Source organism: Hyperolius riggenbachi, chromosome 7, assembly GCF_040937935.1.
Source record: "Hyperolius riggenbachi isolate aHypRig1 chromosome 7, aHypRig1.pri, whole genome shotgun sequence".
Taxonomy (NCBI): Eukaryota; Metazoa; Chordata; class Amphibia; order Anura; family Hyperoliidae; genus Hyperolius; species Hyperolius riggenbachi.
Window position 1 is genome coordinate 25,672,615 of NC_090652.1, and position 24,957 is coordinate 25,697,571.

Sequence of the window (24,957 nt, forward strand, 5' to 3'; positions counted from 1 at the left end):
CTAGAAACTGCCCTGTCTGGGAGGATTAGCTGCATGCTTGTTTCTGGTGTGAATCAGACACTGCTGCAGGCAAACCGACCGGTGGGACTGCCAGGAAACTGGTTTTGCTAAAAAGGAAATGAATATGGCACATTTTAATTTAGTTGTCCTTAAAAGTAAACCCAAGGTTAGAGTTATATGGAGGCTACCATATTTGTTTCCTTTTAAAGGACAACTTTAGTGAGTGGTACATGGATGCTGCCATATGTATCTCCTTTTAAGCAATACCAGTTGCCTGGCAGCCCTGCTGACCCTCTGCCTCTAACACTTTCAGCCACAGATCCAGGTGTAAGTGCAGGTCTGTTTTTTTCTCTGAGTGAGTCAGTGAATACAGCATTACATCATCACGCCCCATAGCCCGGTCACACATACAGCAATGCCTCATCATGCCCCATAGCCCAGTCACACATACAGCAATGCCTTATCACGCCCCATAGCCCGGTCACACATACAGCAATGCATTATCATGCCCCATAGCCCGGTCACACATACAGCAATGCATTATCATGCCCCATAGCCCAGTCACACATACAGCAATGCCTCATCACGCCCCATAGCCCGGTCACACATACAGCAATGCATTATCACGCCCCATAGCCCGGTCACACATTCAGCAATGCATTATCATGCCCCATAGCCCGGTCACACATACAGCAATGCATTATCATGCCCCATAGCCCGGTCACACATACAGCAATGCCTCATCACGCCCCATAGCCCGGTCACACATACAGCAATGCCTCATCACGCCCCATAGCCAGGTCACACATACAGCAATGCATTATCATGCCCCATAGCCCGGTCACACATACAGCAATGCCTCATCACGCCCCATAGCCCGGTCACACATACAGCAATGCATTATCACGCCCCATAGCCCGGTCACACATACAGCAATGCATTATCACGCCCCATAGCCCGGTCACACATACAGCAATGCATTATCATGCCCCATAGCCCGGTCACACATACAGCAATGCCTCATCACGCCCCATAGCCCGGTCACACATACAGCAATGCCTCATCACGCCCCATAGCCCGGTCACACATACAGCAATGCCTCATCACGCCCCATAGCCCGGTCACACATACAGCAATGCCTCATCACGCCCCATAGCCAGGTCACACATACAGCAATGCATTATCATGCCCCATAGCCCGGTCACACATACAGCAATGCCTCATCACGCCCCATAGCCCGGTCACACATACAGCAATGCATTATCACGCCCCATAGCCCGGTCACACATACAGCAATGCATTATCACGCCCCATAGCCCGGTCACACATACAGCAATGCATTATCACGCCCCATAGCCCGGTCACACATACAGCAATGCCTCATCACGCCCCATAGCCCGGTCACACATACAGCAATGCCTCATCACGCCCCATAGCCCGGTCACACATACAGCAATGCATCATCATGCCCCATAGCCCGGTCACACATACAGCATTACATCATCACGTCCCATAGCCCGGTCACACATACAGCAATGCATTATCACGCCCCATAGCCCGGTCACACATACAGCATTGCATCATCACGCCCCATAGCCCGGTCACACATACAGCAATGCATCATCATGCCCCATAGCCCGGTCACACATACAGCAATGCATTATCACGCCCCATAGCCCGGTCACACATACAGCAATGCATCATCATGCCCCATAGCCCGGTCACACATACAGCAATGCATTATCACGCCCCATAGCCCGGTCACACATACAGCAATGCCTCATCACGCCCCATAGCCCGGTCACACATACAGCAATGCATCATCATGCCCCATAGCCCGGTCACACATACAGCAATGCATTATCACGCCCCATAGCCCGGTCACACATACAGCAATGCATTATCACGCCCCATAGCCCGGTCACACATACAGCATTGCATCATCACGCCCCATAGCCCGGTCACACATACAGCAATGCCTCATCACGCCCCATAGCCTGGTCACACATACAGCAATGCCTCATCACGCCCCATAGCCTGGTCACACATACAGCAATGCATTATCACGCCCCATAGCCCGGTCACACATACAGCAATGCCTCATCACGCCCCATAGCCCGGTCACACATACAGCAATGCATTATCATGCCCCATAGACCGGTCACACATACAGCGATGCATTATCATGCCCCATAGCCCGGTCACACATACAGCAATGCATTATCACGCCCCATAGCCCGGTCACACATACAGCAATGCATTATCACGCCCCATAGCCCGGTCACACATACAGCAATGCATTATCACGCCCCATAGCCCGGTCACACATACAGCAATGCATTATCATGCCCCATAGCCCGGTCACACATACAGCAATGCATTATCATGCCCCATAGCCCGGTCACACATACAGCAATGCATTATCATGCTCCATAGCCCGGTCACACATACAGCAATGCCTCATCACGCCCCATAGCCCGGTCACACATACAGCAATGCCTCATCACGCCCCATAGCCCGGTCACACATACAGCAATGCATTATCACGCCCCATAGCCCGGTCACACATACAGCAATGCATTATCACGCCCCATAGCCCGGTCACACATACAGCAATGCCTCATCATGCCCCATAGCCCGGTCACACATACAGCAATGCATTATCATGCCCCATAGCCCGGTCACACATACAGCATTGCATTATCATGCCCCATAGCCCGGTCACACATACAGCATTGCATTATCACGCCCCATAGCCTGGTCACACATACAGCAATGCATTATCACGCCCCATAGCCCGGTCACACATACAGCAATGCATTATCATGCCCCATAGCCCGGTCACACATACAGCAATGCATTATCATGCCCCATAGCCCGGTCACACATACAGCAATGCATTATCACGCCCCATAGCCCGGTCACACATACAGCAATGCATTATCATGCCCCATAGCCCGGTCACACATACAGCAATGCATTATCATGCCCCATAGCCCGGTCACACATACAGCAATGCCTCATCACGCCCCATAGCCCGGTCACACATACAGCAATGCATTATCACGCCCCATAGCCCGGTCACACATACAGCAATGCATTATCACGCCCCATAGCCCGGTCACACATACAGCAATGCATTATCATGCCCCATAGCCCGGTCACACATACAGCAATGCCTCATCATGCCCCATAGCCCGGTCACACATACAGCAATGCATTATCACGCCCCATAGCCCGGTCACACATACAGCAATGCATTATCACGCCCCATAGCCCGGTCACACATACAGCAATGCCTCATCATGCCCCATAGCCCGGTCACACATACAGCAATGCATTATCATGCCCCATAGCCCGGTCACACATACAGCAATGCATTATCATGCCCCATAGCCCGGTCACACATACACCAATGCATTATCATGCCCCATAGCCCGGTCACACATACAGCAATGCCTCATCATGCCCCATAGCCCGGTCACACATACACCAATGCCTCATCACGCCCCATAGCCCGGTCACACATACAGCAATGCATTATCACGCCCCATAGCCCGGTCACACATACAGCAATGCATTATCATGCCCCATAGCCCGGTCACACATACAGCAATGCCTCATCACGCCCCATAGTCCGGTCACACATACACCAATGCATTATCATGCCCCATAGCCCGGTCACACATACAGCAATGCATTATCATGCCCCATAGCCCGGTCACACATACAGCAATGCATTATCACGCCCCATAGCCCGGTCACACATACAGCAATGCCTCATCATGCCCCATAGCCCGGTCACACATACACCAATGCCTCATCACGCCCCATAGCCCGGTCACACATACACCAATGCATTATCATGCCCCATAGCCCGGTCACACATACACCAATGCATTATCATGCCCCATAGCCCGGTCACACATACAGCAATGCCTCATCATGCCCCATAGCCCGGTCACACATACAGCAATGCATTATCACGCCCCATAGCCCGGTCACACATACAGCAATGCATTATCATGCCCCATAGCCCGGTCACACATACAGCAATGCATTATCATGCCCCATAGCCCGGTCACACATACAGCAATGCATTATCACGCCCCATAGCCCGGTCACACATACAGCAATGCATTATCATGCCCCATAGCCCGGTCACACATACAGCAATGCATTATCATGCCCCATAGCCCGGTCACACATACAGCAATGCCTCATCATGCCCCATAGCCCGGTCACACATACAGCAATGCATTATCATGCCCCATAGCCCGGTCACACATTCAGCAATGCATTATCATGCCCCATAGCCCGGTCACACATACAGCAATGCATTATCATGCCCCATAGCCCGGTCACACATACAGCATTACATCATCACGCCCCATAGCCCGGTCACACATACAGCAATGCCTCATCACGCCCCATAGCCCGGTCACACATACAGCAATGCCTCATCACGCCCCATAGCCCGGTCACACATACAGCAATGCCTCATCACGCCCCATAGCCCGGTCACACATACAGCAATGCATTATCACGCCCCATAGCCCGGTCACACATACAGCAATGCCTCATCACGCCCCATAGCCCGGTCACACATACAGCAATGCATTATCATGCCCCATAGCCCGGTCACACATACAGCAATGCCTCATCACGCCCCATAGCCCGGTCACACATACAGCAATGCCTCATCACGCCCCATAGCCCGGTCACACATACAGCAATGCCTCATCACGCCCCATAGCCCGGTCACACATACAGCAATGCATTATCATGCCCCATAGCCCGGTCACACATACACCAATGCATTATCATGCCCCATAGCCCGGTCACACATACAGCAATGCTTCATCACGCCCCATAGCCCGGTCACACATACAGCAATGCCTCATCACGCCCCATAGCCCGGTCACACATACAGCAATGCATTATCATGCCCCATAGCCCGGTCACACATACAGCAATGCATTATCACGCCCCATAGCCCGGTCACACATACAGCAATGCATTATGCCCCATAGCCCGGTCACACATACAGCAATGCATTATCATGCCCCATAGCCCGGTCACACATACAGCAATGCATTATCATGTCCCACAGCCCGGTCACACATACAGCAATGCATTATCATGCCCCATAGCCCGGTCACACATACAGCAATGCATTATCACGCCCCATAGCCCGGTCACACATACAGCAATGCATTATCACGCCCCATAGCCCGGTCACACATACAGCAATGCATTATGCCCCATAGCCCGGTCACACATACAGCAATGCCTCATCACGCCCCATAGCCCGGTCACACATTCAGCAATGCCTCACCATGCCCCATAGCCCGGTCACACATCCAGCAATGCCTCACCATGCCCCATAGCCCGGTCACACATACAGCAATGCATTATCATGCCCCATAGCCCGGTCACACATACAGCATTACATCATCACGCCCCATAGCCCGGTCACACATACAGCAATGCCTCATCACGCCCCATAGCCCGGTCACACATACAGCAATGCATTATGCCCCATAGCCCGGTCACACATACAGCAATGCCTCATCACGCCCCATAGCCCGGTCACACATACAGCAATGCATTATCATGCCCCATAGTCCAGTCACACATACAGCAATGCATTATCATGCCCCATAGCCCGGTCACACATACAGCAATGCCTCATCACGCCCCATAGTCCGGTCACACATACAGCAATGCCTCATCACGCCCCATAGCCCGGTCACACATACAGCAATGCATTATCACGCCCCATAGCCCGGTCACACATACAGCAATGCCTCATCACGCCCCATAGCCCGGTCACACATCCAGCAATGCATTATGCCCCATAGCCCGGTCACACATACAGCAATGCATTATCATGCCCCATAGCCCGGTCACACATACAGCAATGCATTATCACGCCCCATAGCCCGGTCACACATACAGCAATGCCTCATCACGCCCCATAGCCCGGTCACACATACAGCAATGCATTATCATGCCCCATAGCCCGGTCACACATACACCAATGCATTATCATGCCCCATAGCCCGGTCACACATACAGCAATGCCTCATCATGCCCCATAGCCCGGTCACACATACACCAATGCCTCATCACGCCCCATAGCCCGGTCACACATACAGCAATGCATTATCACGCCCCATAGCCCGGTCACACATACAGCAATGCATTATCATGCCCCATAGCCCGGTCACACATACAGCAATGCATTATCATGCCCCATAGCCCGGTCACACATACAGCAATGCATTTTCACGCCCCATAGCCCGGTCACACATACAGCAATGCCTCATCATGCCCCATAGCCCGGTCACACATACACCAATGCCTCATCACGCCCCATAGCCCGGTCACACATACACCAATGCATTATCATGCCCCATAGCCCGGTCACACATACACCAATGCATTATCATGCCCCATAGCCCGGTCACACATACACCAATGCCTCATCATGCCCCATAGCCCGGTCACACATACAGCAATGCATTATCACGCCCCATAGCCCGGTCACACATACAGCAATGCATTATCATGCCCCATAGCCCGGTCACACATACAGCAATGCATTATCATGCCCCATAGCCCGGTCACACATACAGCAATGCATTATCACGCCCCATAGCCCGGTCACACATACAGCAATGCATTATCATGCCCCATAGCCCGGTCACACATACAGCAATGCATTATCATGCCTCATAGCCCGGTCACACATACAGCAATGCCTCATCATGCCCCATAGCCCGGTCACACATACAGCAATGCATTATCACGCCCCATAGCCCGGTCACACATACAGCAATGCATTATCATGCCCCATAGCCCGGTCACACATTCAGCAATGCATTATCATGCCCCATAGCCCGGTCACACATACAGCAATGCATTATCATGCCCCATAGCCCGGTCACACATACAGCATTACATCATCACGCCCCATAGCCCGGTCACACATACAGCAATGCCTCATCACGCCCCATAGCCCGGTCACACATACAGCAATGCCTCATCACGCCCCATAGCCCGGTCACACATACAGCAATGCCTCATCACGCCCCATAGCCCGGTCACACATACAGCAATGCATTATCACGCCCCATAGCCCGGTCACACATACAGCAATGCCTCATCACGCCCCATAGCCCGGTCACACATACAGCAATGCATTATCATGCCCCATAGCCCGGTCACACATACAGCAATGCCTCATCACGCCCCATAGCCCGGTCACACATACAGCAATGCCTCATCACGCCCCATAGCCCGGTCACACATACAGCAATGCCTCATCACGCCCCATAGCCCGGTCACACATACAGCAATGCATTATCATGCCCCATAGCCCGGTCACACATACACCAATGCATTATCATGCCCCATAGCCCGGTCACACATACAGCAATGCTTCATCACGCCCCATAGCCCGGTCACACATACAGCAATGCCTCATCACGCCCCATAGCCCGGTCACACATACAGCAATGCATTATCATGCCCCATAGCCCGGTCACACATACAGCAATGCATTATCACGCCCCATAGCCCGGTCACACATACAGCAATGCATTATGCCCCATAGCCCGGTCACACATACAGCAATGCCTCATCACGCCCCATAGCCCGGTCACACATACACCAATGCATTATCATGCCCCATAGCCCGGTCACACATACAGCAATGCATTATCACGCCCCATAGCCCGGTCACACATTCAGCAATGCCTCACCATGCCCCATAGCCCGGTCACACATACAGCAATGCCTCACCATGCCCCATAGCCCGGTCACACATACAGCAATGCATTATCATGCCCCATAGTCCGGTCACACATACAGCATTACATCATCACGCCCCATAGCCCGGTCACACATACAGCAATGCCTCATCACGCCCCATAGCCCGGTCACACATACAGCAATGCATTATGCCCCATAGCCCGGTCACACATACAGCAATGCCTCATCACGCCCCATAGCCCGGTCACACATACAGCAATGCATTATCATGCCCCATAGTCCAGTCACACATACAGCAATGCATTATCATGCCCCATAGCCCGGTCACACATACAGCAATGCCTCATCACGCCCCATAGTCCGGTCACACATACAGCAATGCCTCATCACGCCCCATAGCCCGGTCACACATACAGCAATGCCTCACCATGCCCCATAGCCCGGTCACACATACAGCAATGCATTATCACGCCCCATAGCCCGGTCACACATACAGCAATGCCTCACCATGCCCCATAGCCCGGTCACACATACAGCAATGCCTCACCATGCCCCATAGCCCGGTCACACATACAGCAATGCATTATCATGCCCCATAGCCCGGTCACACATACAGCAATGCATTATCATGCCCCATAGCCCGGTCACACATACAGCAATGCCTCACCATGCCCCATAGCCCGGTCACACATACAGCAATGCCTCACCATGCCCCATAGCCCGGTCACACATACAGCAATGCATTATCATGCCCCATAGCCCGGTCACACATACAGCAATGCCTCATCACGCCCCATAGTCCAGTCACACATACAGCAATGCATTATCATGCCCCATAGCCCGGTCACACATACAGCAATGCCTCATCACGCCCCATAGCCCGGTCACACATACAGCAATGCATTATCACGCCCCATAGCCCGGTCACACATACAGCAATGCATTATCACGCCCCATAGCCCGGTCACACATACAGCAATGCATTATCATGCCCCATAGCCCGGTCACACATACAGCAATGCATTATCACGCCCCATAGCCCGGTCACACATACACCAATGCATTATCATGCCCCATAGCCCGGTCACACATACAGCAATGCCTCATCATGCCCCATAGACCGGTCACACATACAGCAATGCATTATCATGCCCCATAGCCCGGTCACACATTCAGCAATGCATTATCATGCCCCATAGCCCGGTCACACATACAGCAATGCATTATCACGCCCCATAGCCCGGTCACACATACACCAATGCATTATCATGCCCCATAGCCCGGTCACACATACAGCAATGCCTCATCATGCCCCATAGACCGGTCACACATACAGCAATGCATTATCATGCCCCATAGCCCGATCACACATACAGCAATGCCTCATCATGCCCCATAGCCCGGTCACACATACAGCATTGCATTATCATGCCCCACAGCCCGGTCACACATACAGCGATGCATTATCATGTCCCATAGCCCGGTCACACATACAGCAATGCATTATCATGTCCCATAGCCCGGTCACACATACAGAAATGCATTATCATGCCCCATAGCCCGGTCACACATACAGCGATGCATTGTCATGCCCCATAGCCCGGTCACACATACACCAATGCCTCATCACGCCCCATAGCCCGGTCACACATTCAGCAATGCCTCACCATGCCCCATAGCCCGGTCACACATACAGCAATGCATTATCATGTCCCATAGCCCGGTCACACATACAGCAATGCATTATCATGTCCCATAGCCCGGTCACACATACAGAAATGCATTATCATGCCCCATAGCCCGGTCACACATACAGCGATGCATTGTCATGCCCCATAGACCGTTCATACAGACCAGGCGATAAACGATGATCTGTACCTGTCTGTACCAATCCTGATCCGCTGTCTTTGATATTAAAGTCCTTCTCGATAGAAGGAAGAACTCCTGAAAGAGAACAGAGAAAATATAAAACATTTTTGATATGATCACCAACCAAGGAAGAAGCGCACTCACATGTTTGCTCAATGGTTATAGCATATTGGCTATTTTAGGAATATGATTTTACTATTCTGTGGTACCGTTTCTGTGTGATGCCAAAAGTGACATCACTTCTGCTTTATTTTTATCCCCCCCCCCCCCCCCTTCAACCCAGCCCAGTGTTATTTTTCCCTCCCTACTGCCACAGCTCACTGTCCCTCCCACAGCACACATCACCTAGACAACAGGCTTACATCACTGTGTAAACTCTCCAAAAGCGTCAGATTACCTTCTTATGCTCATAGTGGCCTCATCTTATCCGAAATAGGAAGCCGTTATTCGCATGCATTAGCCAAGTAAAAAAATTGCCACAATCCCCACTAGCACTACACCGTTCCTGCAGTTAGGCAAAGGCACCCAGGCCGGGGAAAAAGGGGAAAAAAATGGGGGACATAAAAAGGACCTTTTGTTTTTTAATAGGGAAAAAGGGGGGTTACATATATATTTGGGGCACTATTTGTTGGCAGTTTTTTATTCTTGGATGTTGCAACCCAACGTGGTTCAGACTCAACAGAGGCCTACAGGTCTGCATGCCGATGAAATAAAAATAGACTATAAATTCCCTCCCAGTTTTAGGTCTTAGTACATTACCGGCCACCGTGAAGCGGTCCATGTAATTCAGGAGGTTGACGTAGACCAGGATCAGCACGATGGTGACGGATCGTCCGTAAGAGATTCCCGTCAGAGAGTGCACGTCTCTTGCTTCACCGTCCTCATCCTCCTCCTCGTCCAGCATGTGGGTCCCGGGACCTCTGGAGCCGTCCTCGTCGGTGTCATCCGCCTGGGACAGGAAGGGGGTGGTATCACCAGCACTGTGCCGCAACGCCATCTTATCGCTCAGTCACTGGAAAACAGCATCACAGATCAATACGTCAGGTGTGTTTGTTGTGACAGCTGCTCAGAGTAAAGATGCCCATACACAGATCCACCATAAGACAAGAGCGCTCTCTGATCGAATTTGATCACAGAGAGATCTCTTGCCTGCCAATTCCCTTATGAAATCGATCCATAATCAGGCAAAAAAACAAACAAAAAAACAACAAAAAAAAACATTTATATTGCGCTTTTCTCCTGGCAGACTCAAAGCGCCAGAGCTGCAGACACTAGGGTCCGCTCTATAGGCAGTAGCAGTGTTAGGGAGTCTTGCCCAAAGTCTCCTACTGAATAGGTGCTGGCTTCCTTTAACAGGAAGAGCAGAGATTCGAACCCTGGTCTCCTGTGTCAGCGGTAGAGCTCTTAACCAGTACACTATCCAGCTAGTGATGCTGCCTCCACCCCCCCCCTCCCCCCAGTGTAAAATATCAGCACAACCCCCCATTCCACCCTCTGTGCTGTGCTGTGCAAATTCTCACCTTCCCCCGGCCCGACTCCCAGCCAGGACTGTGGAGTCAGTACGGAAAAAAATCATCCGACTCCAACTCCTCAGTTTATGAAACCACCGACTCCAGGTACTTAAAACTGCTCCGACTCTTCGACTCCGACTGCACAGCCCTGCTCCCAGCGTCAACTGATGTCACCCCTGGTACAGCGTGCCTGTACCACGTGGGGAGTGTACCACGTGACGCATGTGTGACATCCATCACACACCTGGTGCCATGTGGGACCGGCACTCAGTAACAAGGGTGACAGCGGATGACGCCGGGAGTCACGCCAGCAGGACAGGTGACAATTTACAGAGCATGGACGCCGCCAGGCCACAATCGATTGAATTGTGGATTGTTTGCACATGCTGCAACATCAGTTTTCATGCAGCGGATCGGGCCGCAATGTTGACAGATGTATGGGCACCTTACGTGTTCATCAGAAATATCAATTATTTGCTCAGAGCCAAACTACTGCTGGGAAAATCCATTTCTATCTACTGACGGCCTGACATGGAAGAGAACCTGATAAAGCATCTAGGTGTCCACAAACCACACAATTATTTTTAAATTTCATGTTAAGATTTACAATCAATTTTTCTGTAACATTTGAAAAACCTGACCATTGTACCACACGTGTTTTATTTCCCCCTCCCAATTATTAAAAAAAAAAAAAAAAAAAATTTTGAAAAACTAAAAAAAAAAAAGTCTTGCATCTACTACACAAAAAAACAACAGGAAAACCAGAATGAAATTTTCACTTGAATTAAAAAGTTTTTGTGTAAAGTTTTTTTCTGATGCAATGATCTTTTTAATCGAATTGCTGTAAAATCGGATCATTTTATTGTTAATTAAGGTGTGGTCACCTTCACACCTTGAAGTACCCCTAACTCAGGGGGGGAATGAATGAAGCACATGACTGAGCTTAGTTTAGTATGTTTATGAGGCTTGTTACTTGGTAAAGGCAGAAATAAATGTAAATGTTAAGTTTTTACAGGTTACAAGAAAAAACTGCAGGATATCTGTGTTTTATAACAAAACAAACAAACAAAAAAAAAACCAACAAAAAAAACAAACAAACAAGAAAAGCCAGTTTAAATAACATTTCCACGATTCTTCGCCATGTATAGAAGCTGCCCTGAACAGAATGATTATCTACCTGAAGTGGAGTTTACCTGTGAGCACAGAATAACTCGTAAGTTAGGGACAGAGATAGCCAGGGGGCAGTCATAGGTGACAATAAACAGCACTGGGGCTGTCTCAGCTCTTCTGCTTTCTAAACATACTGGTAATACAACCATGTGATCGGTGACTCACAGTCATGTGACCAGTTTCCAGGATGTTAGGAAATCCCTGAAACCCACTTCCACAGGGCCACTTCTATGCTGGGGAGTGTTGTCATTGTACATCCGCTACCACAAAGGGAAAACATACGAGTGAATAGGCAGAAACATTCCCTCCTATGTTTTCCCTATGTGGAACATTCTTATACTTTACTGCACTGTGCGGCTCTTACATAGTTACATAGTTATTTTGGTTGAAAAAAGACATACGTCCATCGAGTTCAACCAGTATAAAGTACAACACCAGCCTGCTCCCTCCCATATCCCTGTTGATCCAGAGGAAGGCGAAAAAACCCTTACAAGGCATGGTCCAATTAGCCCCTAAAGGGAAAAATTCCTTCCCGACTCCAGATGGCAATCAGATAAAATCCCTGGATCAACATCATTAGGCATTACCTAGTAATTGTAGCCATGGATGTCTTTCAACGCAAGGAAAGCATCTAAGCCCCCTTTAAACGCAGGTATAGAGTTTGCCATAACGACTTCCTGTGGCAATGCATTCCACATCTTAATCACTCTAACTGTAAAGAACCCTTTCCTAAATAAATGGCTAAAACGTTTTTCCTCCATGCGCAGATCATGTCCTCTAGTCCTTTGAGAAGGCCTAGGGACAAAAAGCTCATCCGCCAAGCTATTATATTGCCCTCTGATGTATTTATACATGTTAATTAGATCCCCTCTAAGGCGTCTTTTCTCTAGACTAAATAAACCCAGTTTATCTAACCTTTCTTGATTAGTGAGACCTTCCATCCCACGTATCAATTTTGATGCTCGTCTCTGCACCTGCTCTAAAACTGCAATATCTTTTTTGTAATGTGGTGCCCAGAACTGAATTCCATATTCCAGATGTGGCCTTACTAGAGAGTTAAACAGGGGCAATATTATGCTAGCATCTCGAGTTTTTATTTCCCTTTTAATGCATCCCAAAATTTTGTTAGCTTTAGCTGTAGCTGCTTGGCATTGAGTACGATTATTTAACTTGTTGTCAATGAGTACTCCTAAGTCCTTCTCCAAGTTTGATGTCCCCAACTGTATCCCATTTATTTTGTATGGTGCTAGACCATTAGTACGTCCAAAATGCATGACCTTACATTTGTCAACATTGAATTTCATCTGCCATGTATGTGCCCATATAGCCATCCTATCCAGATCCTGTTGCAATATGACACTATCATCCTGAGAGTTGATGATTCTGCACAATTTTGTATCATCTGCAAAAATAGCAACATTGCTCACTACTGCATCTACTAGGTCATTAATAAATAAATTGAAGAGCACTGGACCCAGAACAGACCCCTGTGGGACCCCACTGCTAACAGTCTCCCATTTTGAGTACGATCCATTGACCACAACTCTTTGTTTTCTGTCCATTAGCCAGTTCCCTATCCATGAACACAGACTCTTCCCCAGTCCTTGCATCCTCAACTTTTGCACCAGACTTTTGTGGGGAACAGTGTCGAAGGCCTTTGCAAAGTCCAAGTATATCACATCTACAGCATTCCCAATATCCATATTAGTATTCACTACCTCATAAAAGCTGAGCATGTTAGTCAAACAGGACCTGTCTTTAGTAAACCCATGTTGATGCTGAGAAATAAGATTATTTTCTACTATGAAGTCATGTATAGTATCTCTTAGTAACCCCTCAAATAGTTTGCATACAACTGATGTTAAACTTACAGGTCTATAATTTCCTGGATCAGATTTTTTGCCCTTCTTAAATAATGGGAAAATGTGGGCTGTACGCCAATCCACTGGGACTCTGCCAGTTGCAAGAGAGTCACAAAAGATAAGATAAAGGGGTTTATCTATAACTGAACTTAATTCCATTAGGACCCGAGGATGCATGCCATCCGGGCCAGGTGCCTTGTCTATTTTTAATTTATTTAGTCTTGCCTTCACTTCTTCCTGCGTTAAGTATTTAATATAACAGTTAGAAGATTGAGACTCTTCTGCCTCTGTAGTTTGCAACAGTGCTGTTTCTTTTGTGAAGACAGAAGCAAAGAAAGCATTTAATAACTCTGCCTTACCTTGGTCATCCACCATTGAGTTCCCACCCTCATCCTTTAGGAGTCCTATACAGTCAACCTTTCTTTTTTTAGAGTTAATGTACTTGTAAAACTTTTTTGGGTTAGATTTGATATCCTTAGCGATTTGTTTTTCAGCTTCAATCTTTGCCTGCCTAATTTCTTTTTTACAATTTTTATTGCACTCCTTATAATTGCTTAGTGCAGCCTCGGTCCCCTCCTGTTTTAAGACCTTATAGGCATTCTTTTTCCTCTTCATTTTATCTTTAACCTTTCTATTCATCCATAGAGGCCTTTTTTTTATTCCTAGACATTTTGTTTCCATATGGGATATACATACTACAGTATTGATTGAGTATAAGTTTAAAAGCTTGCCATTTCCCTTCAGTGTCTTCCCCTTGTAGTACATTATCCCAGTTCACCAAACTTAGTGCCTGCCTAATTTGATTGAACTTTGCTTTTCTAAAATTCATAGTTTTAGTGGTCCCGCTGCCCCGTGGCCTATCAGTCACCAGATCAAACGTTATCATGTTGTGATCACTATTTCCCAAATGTTCTTGAACCTGCACATTTGATACATTATCTGGTCTATTAGAAATGATCAGATCCAGTAACGCATTGGTTCAGTTACCATTTGAGTCAAGTAATTGTCCTGTAGTGCTGCCAGAAATCTTCTGCTTTTACCAGAATGGGTAGCCTCAATACTCCAGTCAATGTCTGGAAAGTTGAAGTCGCCCATAATTATGACCTCATTTTTACCTGCAGCTTTTTCAATCTGCTGTAGTAATCGCAGTTCTGCAGCTTCATTAATAAGAGGTGGCCTGTAGCATACCCCAATAAGCAATTGGCAACTTTTATTTCCACCATGAATATTTACCCAAACGGACTCCACATCTTCGCAATCTTCCTCCATCTCATCGTTGAGGACAGCTGTAAGAGAATTCTTAACAAAGAGACAAACCCCTCCACCTTTTTTCCCTGTTCTATCCCTCCTAAACACATTGTATCCTTTTAAATTAGCTATCCAGTCATGGCTTTCATCCATCCATGTCTCGGTTATTCCCACAATGTCACAGCCTTTGTCATTCAGAATGAACTCTAGTTCGTCTATTTTATTTGCAAGGCTCCGAGCATTGGTTACCATGCACTTTATATTTTTACCACCACATTTACCAATTTTGTTTACATGAAATGGGCTACTTGAATTTTTACCAACCTCCTTAACCACTTGAGGACCGCCCCCAGCCGATGGGCGGCGGCAAAGTCCGGGCCCAAACGACCGCAATACGCCCATCGGCGGGGGCGGCTGCGTGGGTGGCTATGCGGCGATCGCGTCATTCGTGACGCGATCAGCCGCCGGGGACTGGCTCCGCCCACCGCTCGTAGTAACCCGCCGGCCGTTCGGAAGCGCCGGCGGGTTACTAGCACCCGGATCGCCGCATGGAAATAGTATAATAGGCTTTGTAATGTATACAAAGCCTATTATACTGGCTGCCTCCTGCCCTGGTGGTCCCAGTGTCCGAGGGACCACCAGGGCAGGCTGCAGCCACCCTAGTCTGCACCCAAGCACACTGATTTCCCCCCCCCTGCCCCCTGATCGCCCACAGCACCCCTCAGACCCCCCCCTGCCCACCCCCCAGACCACTGTTTGCACCCAGTCACCCCCCTAATCACCCATCAATCACTCCCTGTCACTATCTGTCAACGCTATTTTTTTTTTTATCCCCCCCCCTGCCCACTGCCCCCTCCTGATCACCCCCCCACCCCTCAGATTCTCCCCAGACCCCCCCCCAGACCCCTCCCCCCGTGTACTGTATGCATCTATCCCCCCTGATCACCTGTCAATCACCTGTCAATCACCCGTCAATCACCAGTCAATCACCCCCTGTCTCTGCTACCCATCAATCAGCCCCTAACCTGCCCCTTGCGGGCAATCTGATCACCCACCCACACCAATAGATCGCCCGCAGATCCGACATCAGATCACCTCCCAAATCCATTGTTTACATCTATTCTCTCCTCTAAACACCCACTAATTACCCATCAATCACCTATCAATCACCACCTGTCACTGTTACCCATCAGATTAGACCCTAATCTACCCCTTGCGGGCACCCAATCACCCGCCCACACGCTCAGATTGCCCTCAGACCCCCCTTTATCAATTCGCCAGTGCAATATTTACATCTGTTATTCCCTGTAATAACCCACTGATCTCCTGTCAATCACCTATCAATCACCCCCTGTCACTGCCACCCATCAATCACCCCCTGTCACTGCCACCCATCAATCAGCCCCTAACCTGCCCCTTGCGGGCAATCTGATCACCCACCCACACCAATAGATCGCCCGCAGATCCGACATCAGATCACCTCCCAAATCCATTGTTTACATCTATTCTCTCCTCTAAACACCCACTAATTACCCATCAATCACCTATCAATCACCACCTGTCACTGTTACCCATCAGATTAGACCCTAATCTACCCCTTGCGGGCACCCAATCACCCGCCCACACGCTCAGATTGCCCTCAGACCCCCCTTTATCAATTCGCCAGTGCAATATTTACATCTGTTATTCCCTGTAATAACCCACTGATCTCCTGTCAATCACCTATCAATCACCCCCTGTCACTGCCACCCATCAATCACCCCCTGTCACTGCCACCCATCAATCAGCCCCTAACCTGCCCCTTGCGGGCAATCTGATCACCCACCCACACCAATAGATCGCCCGCAGATCCGACATCAGATCACCTCCCAAATCCATTGTTTACATCTATTCTCTCCTCTAAACACCCACTAATTACCCATCAATCACCTATCAATCACCACCTGTCACTGTTACCCATCAGATTAGACCCTAATCTACCCCTTGCGGGCACCCAATCACCCGCCCACACGCTCAGATTGCCCTCAAACCCCCCTTTATCAATTCGCCAGTGCAATATTTACATCTGTTATTCCCTGTAATAACCCACTGATCTCCTGTCAATCACCTATCAATCACCCCCTGTCACTGCCACCCATCAATCACCCCCTGTCACTGCCACCCATCAATCAGCCCCTAACCTGCCCCTTGCGGGCAATCTTATCACCCACCCACACCAATAGATCGCCCGCAGATCCGACATCAGATCACCTCCCAAGTGCAGTGTTTACATCTCTTCTCTCCTCTAAACACCCACTAATTACCCATCAATCACCCCCTATCACCACCTGTCACGGTTACCCATCAGATTAGACCCTAATCTGCCCCTTGCGGGCACCCAATCACCCGCCCATACCTCAGAACGTCCTCAGACCCCAGCCCTGATCACCTCGCTAGTGCATTGCTTGCATCTATTTCCCCCCTCTAATCACACCTTGAGACACCCATCAATCACCTCCTGTCACCCCCTAGCACACCTACCCATCAGATCAGGCCCTAATTTGCCCCGTGTGGGCTCCTGATCACTCGGCCAAACCCTCAGGTCCCCCTCAGACCCCCTTCCGATCACCTCCCCAGTGCATTGATTGCATCTATTTTCCCCTCTAACCGCCCCCTGAGACACCCATCAATCACCTCCTGTCACCCCCTAGCACTCCTATCCATCAGATCAGGCCCAAAACATCCTGTCATCTAAGAGGCCACCCTGCTTATGACCGGTTCCACAAAATTTGCCCCCTCATAGACCACCTGTCATCAAAATTTGCAGATGCTTATACCCCTGATCAGTCATTTTGAGAAATTTGGTTTCCAGACTACTCACAGTTTTGGGCCCGTAAAATGCCAGAGCAGTATAGGAACCCCACAAGTGACCCCATTTTAGAAAGAAGACACCCCAAGGTATTCTGTTAGGTGTATGATGAGTTCATAGAAGATTTTATTTTTTGTCACAAGTTAGCGGAAATTGATATGTATTGTTTTTTTTTTCACAAAGTGTCATTTTCCGCTAACTTGTGCCAAAAAAAAAAATCTTCTATGAACTCACCATACTCCTAACAGAATACCTTGGGGTGTCTTCTTTCTAAAATGGGGTCACTTGTGGGGTTCCTATACTGCCCTGGCATTTAAGGGGCCCTAAACCGTGAGCAGTAGTCTAGAATCCAAAGGCCTCAAAATGACCTGTGAATAGGACGTTAGGCCCCTTAGCGCACCTAGGTTGCAAAAAAGTGTCACACATGTGGTATCGCCGTACTCAGAAGAAGTAGTATATTGTGTTTTGGGGTGTATTTTTACACATACCCATGCTGGGTGGGAGAAATCTCTCTGTAAAAGGACAATTGTGTGTAAAAAAAAATCAAACAATTGTCATTTACAGAGATATTTCCCCCACCCAGCATGGGTATGTGTAAAAATACACCCCAAAACACATTATACTACTTCTCCTGAGTACGGCGGTACCACATGTGTGGCACTTTTTTGCACCCTAAGTGCGCTAAGAGGCCAAAGTCCAATGAGTACCTTTAGGATTTCACAGGTCATTTTGCGACATTTGGTTTCAAGACTACTACTCACGGTTTAGGGCCCCTAAAATGCCAGGGCAGTATAGGAACCCCACAAATGACCCCATTTTAGAAAGAAGACACCCCAAGGTATTCCGTTAGGAGTATGGTGAGTTCATAGAAGATTTTATTTTTTGTCATAAGTTAGCGGAAAATGACACTTTGTGAAAAAAAACAATTAAAATCAATTTCCGCTAACTTGTGACAAAAAAAAAAAATCTTCTATGAACTCACCATCCTCCTAACGGAATACCTTGGGGTGTCTTCTTTCTAAAATGGGGTAATTTGTGGGGTTCCTATACTGTCCTGGCATTTTAGGGGCCCTAAACCGCGAGGAGTAGTCTTGAAACGAAATTTCTCAAAATGACCTGTGAAATCCTAAAGGTACTCATTGAACTTTGGGCCCCTTAGCGCAGTTAGGGTGCAAAAAAGTGCCACACATGTGGTATCGCCGTACTCAGGAGAGGTAGTATAATGTGTTTTGGGGTGTATTTTTCCACATACCCATGCTGAGTGGGAGAAATATCTCTATAAATAGACAATTGTGTGGAAAAAAAATAAAACAATTGTCATTTATGGAGATATTTCTCCCACCCAGCATGGGTATGTGTAAAAATACACCCCAAAACACATTATACTACTTCTCCTGAGTACGGCAATACCACATGTGTTGCACTTTTTTGCAGCCTAACTGCGCTAAGGGGCCCAAAGTCCAATGAGCATCTTTAGGCTTTACAGGGGTGCTTACAATTAGGCACCCCCAAAATGCCAGGACAGTGAACACACCCCACAAATGACCCCATTTTGGAAAGTAGACACTTCAAGGTATTCAGAGAGGGGCATGGTGAGTCCGTGGCAGATTTCATTTTTTTTTGTTGCAAGTTAGAAGAAATGGAAACTTTTTTTTTTTCTTTTTTTTGTCAGAAAGTGTCATTTTCCGCTAACTTGTGACAAAAAATAAAATCTTCTATGAACTCACCATGCCTCTCACTGAATACTTTGGGATGTCTTCTTTCCAAAATGGGGTCATTTGGGGGGTATTTGTACTATCCTGGAATTTTAGCACCTCATGAAACCTGACAGGTGCTCAGAAAAGTCAGAGATGCTTGAAAATGGGAAAATTCACTTTTGGAACCATAGTTTGTAAACGCTATAACTTTTACCCAAACCAATAAATATACACTGAATGGGTTTTTTTTAATCAAAAACATGTTTGTCCACATTTTTCGCGCTGCATGTATACAGAAATTTTACTTTATTTGAAAAATGTCAGCACAGAAAGTTAAAAAAATCATTTTTTTGCCAAAATTCATGTCTTTTTTGATGAATATAATAAAAAGTAAAACTCGCAGGAGCAATCAAATAGCATCAAAAGAAAGCTTTATTAGTGACAAGAAAAGGAGGTAAAATTCATTTAGGTGGTAGGTTGTATGAGCGAGCAATAAACCGTGAAAGCTGCAGTGGTCTGAATGGAGAAAAAGGCTCTGGTCCTTAAGGGGCGAAAAGACTGTGGTCCTGAAGTGGTTAATCTTTACACTGCCCCCACCCCCCTCTCCACCCTCCATAATGATAGGTTCCCACTGTCTTTTTACCTCATCTTGTCTACGTATTGAGACTTTATCCTCCCGCCTCCCCCCAGATCCTAGTTTAAAATCTCCTCCAACCGTTTAGCCATCTTCTCCCCCAATGCAGCTGCACCCTCCCCATTAAGGTGCAGCCCATCCCTGCTGTAGAACCTGTAGCCGACTGCAAAGTCTGCCCAGTTCTCCAGGAACCCAAACCCTTCCTTCCTACACCAATTTCTCAGCCACTTATTTAACTCCCTAAGCTCCCTCTGTCTCTCAGATGTAGCACGTGGCACTGGCAGTATTTCAGAAAACACCACCTTGGATGTCCTTGCTTTAAGTTTATCTCCAAGTACCTGAAAATCATTTTTGAGGACTTTCCATCTCCCACTAACTTTGTCATTGGTGCCAATGTGTACCATGACAGCCGGGTCTTCCCCGGCCCCACCCAGTAATCTGTCAATTCTTTCCGCTACATGCCGAACCCGAGCACCCAGGAGGCAACAGACTGTACGGCATTCGCGGTTTCTTCGACAGATTACCCTATCTGTGCGCCTAATAATTGAATCCCCTACCACCAGTACCTGTCTAGCCTTAGCTGCACTCCTATTCCCTTTCTCGTTAAAGCAGTCTGCCCCTTGGTTGCTAAGGAGCACATCCTGCTGCAGCATTGTTACTCCAGAATCATCCTCCCCAATATTACGCAAACAAGCATACTTATTAGTGAGGGACAACTCGGGACTAGCCTCCCTGCCATTTTTTCCCCTACCCCTTCTAACTGTGACCCAACTAGCGGCTACCTCTGCTTCTTGGTCCGGCTGTACTCCACCCTCCTCATCTTCAACGGTTCCATCCAGTGTCTGGATCGTGAGATCCAAGCTCTTCTCCATGTTGTGTATGCTTCTCAGTGTTGCGAGATGCTTATTTAGCTCTGCGACTTCCGCCTCTAACTGAGCAACACGCACACACCCAGGGCAACAGTAAACACCCTCAATCCGCTGATCAAGACATGCATACATGTTGCAGGATGTACACTGTACAGCATAGTCCAACATGATGACTTTTGTGTGGGGAAAAATTAGTTAAAGTAAACTGTGGCGGTAAAAGATGAAACGGGAGATTGAGTGTAGCTGGGGAGGAGGAAAGGGAGAGTAAGTAAAGTTAGGGAGTGAGGGGAGTGAGGGGAGGAGGAGGGGGAGGAGGGGGGGGAGAGGGGTGGAGGAGTGGAGGTGGAGTGAGTGAAGTTGGGGTGGAGTCCTCAAAATTTAAAGACTACACCACAACGTGCCTAGCACATTCTAACCAATGCAAAAAAACCACAATATTGGTTGAAGGTTTTTTTTTTTTTTGTTTTTTTTTAGTCCTTACCTACTTCCTCTCACCACTCTCTTTGTGCCTGTGTTGTAACGCCTATGCCACTTGTGTCGCAGCCACTTAGTGAGCAAGCCACAGACTGAGCAAGCTCAGTACTGAGTCCTGAAGCTGCCCAAATACCTCCTGTTACAGCTAGTCCCTCCCCCTAGCTAATTGCCTGCTGCAAAACAAACTAGAGGGAAAAGAAAAAAAAAATTGTACTTTTAAAAACTGACACTTGCTGCTTAATATCAGATGAACCACACAGACAATCCACCAGATATTGCAGCAGCAAAAAACAATATACAAACAGCAATGTAATATAATTAGTGCTCACAATTCCCAGCAGTGAAGTGAAGCAGCCCTCCACCAAGATTGTTCCTTCCTTATCTATTGCACATGGATTTATTGCCCTGCACTGCACTTTAATTGTCTATGCACATGGTCTTTGTGGTGGTCTTTGCCCCACTCTTACTATTTATGACTATTTGTATTTTTGAACTGTATTTATTTATGTTTATAGTTCTATTGGAACAGATATCCTGGTTCGCACTGTGCACTTTATATTATTGACACCTTAGTGAGCACTGTGTATATATTATGGTTATTGGATGATACTTCGTTATTTTTGCCCTACCTCTATGCTATGTGATTTAAAATGTTTTTATGGTAGTTTCAAATGAAGTTAAGCCTGGTACACACTTTCATTTATGATTGGCCAATGACCAGCTAATCTTACCGCCTCTAAAGGCTCATACACACATCAGATCATAGTCTTTGGAAAATGAAAGATCACAGACCAGTTTTACCACCCTTCATGTAGTATGAGAGCCATACCTACACAGTATTTTCTATGGAGCTGAACTCCCCATCAGACAGAAATCTTTGCAAGATGCTGCACACAAAGATGCTGTACACATTCAAAAGATCAGTATCTGCAAAAGATCAGTATCTGCAAAAGATCAGTATCTGCAAAAGATCAGTATCTGCAAAAGATCAGTATCTGCAAAAGATCAGTATCTGCAAAAGATCAGTATCTGCAAAAGATCAGTATCTGCAAAATGCATTCATAGTCTATGATATCTGCAGATCATCATACACACCTTGTTTAACAGACATTCAACTGCAGATCAGATCCACCAGGATGGATTTTCAGATCTGCAGATGATTGTCTGATCTGCAGATGAATGTCTGTTAAACAAGGTGTGTATGAAGATCTGCAGATCTCATGGACTATCATTGCAATTTGCAGGATCGGATCTTTGGCAGGAACAGATCTTTTGCAGATACTGATCTGTTGCATGTGTACAGCATCTGTGTGTGCAGCATCTTGCAAAGATTTCTGTCTGATGGGGAGTTCAGCTCCATAGAAACGACTGTGTAGGTATGGCTCTCATACTACATGGAAGGGGGTAACATTGGTCTGTGATCTTTCATTTTCCAAAGACTATGGTCTGATGTGTGTATGTGGCCTTAGTATGAAGGCAAACAGATTTTGAATAATATGAACAGATTGTGTGGGAAACCCTCATAATACATGGAGGTGGTAAAATTAGTCAGCAATTGTCCAATCATAATTGGAAGTGTGTATCCGGCTCTACAGTTCAGAGAGGCTGTGAGTGTGTCAGTGGGAAGACGGGGACTGCCTGTTCCTGACACGTTACATAATGTTCAGTAAGACTGGGACACGTGGCCTAAATACAATCCTCCAAGTCTCACTACATCTGATAACACCCATCGCTCTCATTAGCCGATTATGGATGCGCGGGAGGACTCTCGTGCCAAGTTCACAAGCTAATTACATGGTAGTAGATCGTCAGACTAGATATGTCAGCCACGATAATTGAGCTTCCGTTAGGCTGGGTTCACAGTGGTGCGTTGCATAATGCATGCGCTATAACAATAAGTGTGAACTGCACCAGAGAATGAACATAGTATGGCTGAAAGCTTTTCTTTAAATCAGTCTATCTCAGAAAAAAAACACATATATAAGTAGATAAATACTTGCTCTACTTACATAACACATGTATTGCACTGTCCACCTTTTGATTTTAGAGATTTTTCTACAGTAAAAAAAGAAAATCCTTCTTGGCATTTCCCATTTTAACTGTGGCTATTTTGAAGCCAATCCTGATGTCATTTCCTCCCTTAGTCTTCTTTGCCTGCGCCCTTCACTATAGAAAGTGCATTGTCTCAGCATGAGAAATATTGGCCAATCAGAGAGGAACAGAGGTGTGGGAGGGGAAAACCAGAGGAAAGAGGTTTAGTTAAGTCTGAGGGGAAAATAGAGAAGCACAAAAGGACAACCCAGCATGCCCTGCAACTTCCTTTTTGTGGACCAAATTGTGTGTGTACCAAATATGAGGTAAACTGGGGAATGATCATTTAACTTTTGGATTGCCTGGTTAGCATCCTTATTACTTGTATACCAGATAATAATAAAGAATTGATTTTTTATTTTATGCCCGACAGTTACACATGCAGAGTAAGAATAACCCATTACAGTGAAGCATATTTTATTTTAAAAAACTGTGCTCTAATTTAGGCGCAAACTATAAACAAAAATTGAATTGCAGTAGTAGAATCAGGGCTGTGGAGTCGGACCAAAAATCCACCGACTCCGACTCCTCAGTTTAGGATTCCACCGACTCAGACTCCTCTAATTTGCATATTACAATTTTGTTGATTAACAGTATGTAACGTGAAATTCGTCTCTTAACTGCCAACGCTTAGGAGTTTTACAAGACAACTAAGTGAGAAGGATATGTAGACTACTATATTTATTCCCTTTAGACTAAAACTAGTCCTTGGTAAGAGTACTTGTAAAAGGTACAGACTGGATATCTATCAGGCCCTAGGCAATGTAAGTGTGGGTGCATGGTACTCTGCAGGGGAATGAGGGGATAATAATATTCCGAACATTTATATAGCGCTTTTCTCCTGTCGGACTCAAAGCGCTCAAGAGCTGCAGCCACTGGGACGTGCTCAGGAGGCCACCTTGCAG

At 47.3% G+C, this 24,957-nt stretch overlaps 1 protein-coding gene across 4 annotated transcripts in view; it reads right to left on the bottom strand.

Annotated features, from left to right (window-relative positions):
- SPNS1 (SPNS lysolipid transporter 1, lysophospholipid) overlaps nucleotides 1-24,957 on the bottom strand; it is a 129,071-nt gene that overhangs the window by 39,523 nt on the left and 64,591 nt on the right. For 3 of the 4 annotated variants that reach the window (XM_068243747.1, XM_068243745.1, XM_068243743.1), the window contains 2 exons: nucleotides 10,408-10,660; nucleotides 9,658-9,723 (listed from right to left, as the gene is read on the bottom strand). In XM_068243747.1, the coding sequence (XP_068099848.1) occupies nucleotides 9,658-9,723; nucleotides 10,408-10,645 (304 nt within the window). In that variant the 5' untranslated portion in view covers nucleotides 10,646-10,660. Of the gene's footprint in view, nucleotides 1-9,657; nucleotides 9,724-10,407; nucleotides 10,661-12,352; nucleotides 12,428-24,957 lie in introns of those variants that run through there. The other variant, XM_068243746.1, reaches the window with a different exon arrangement.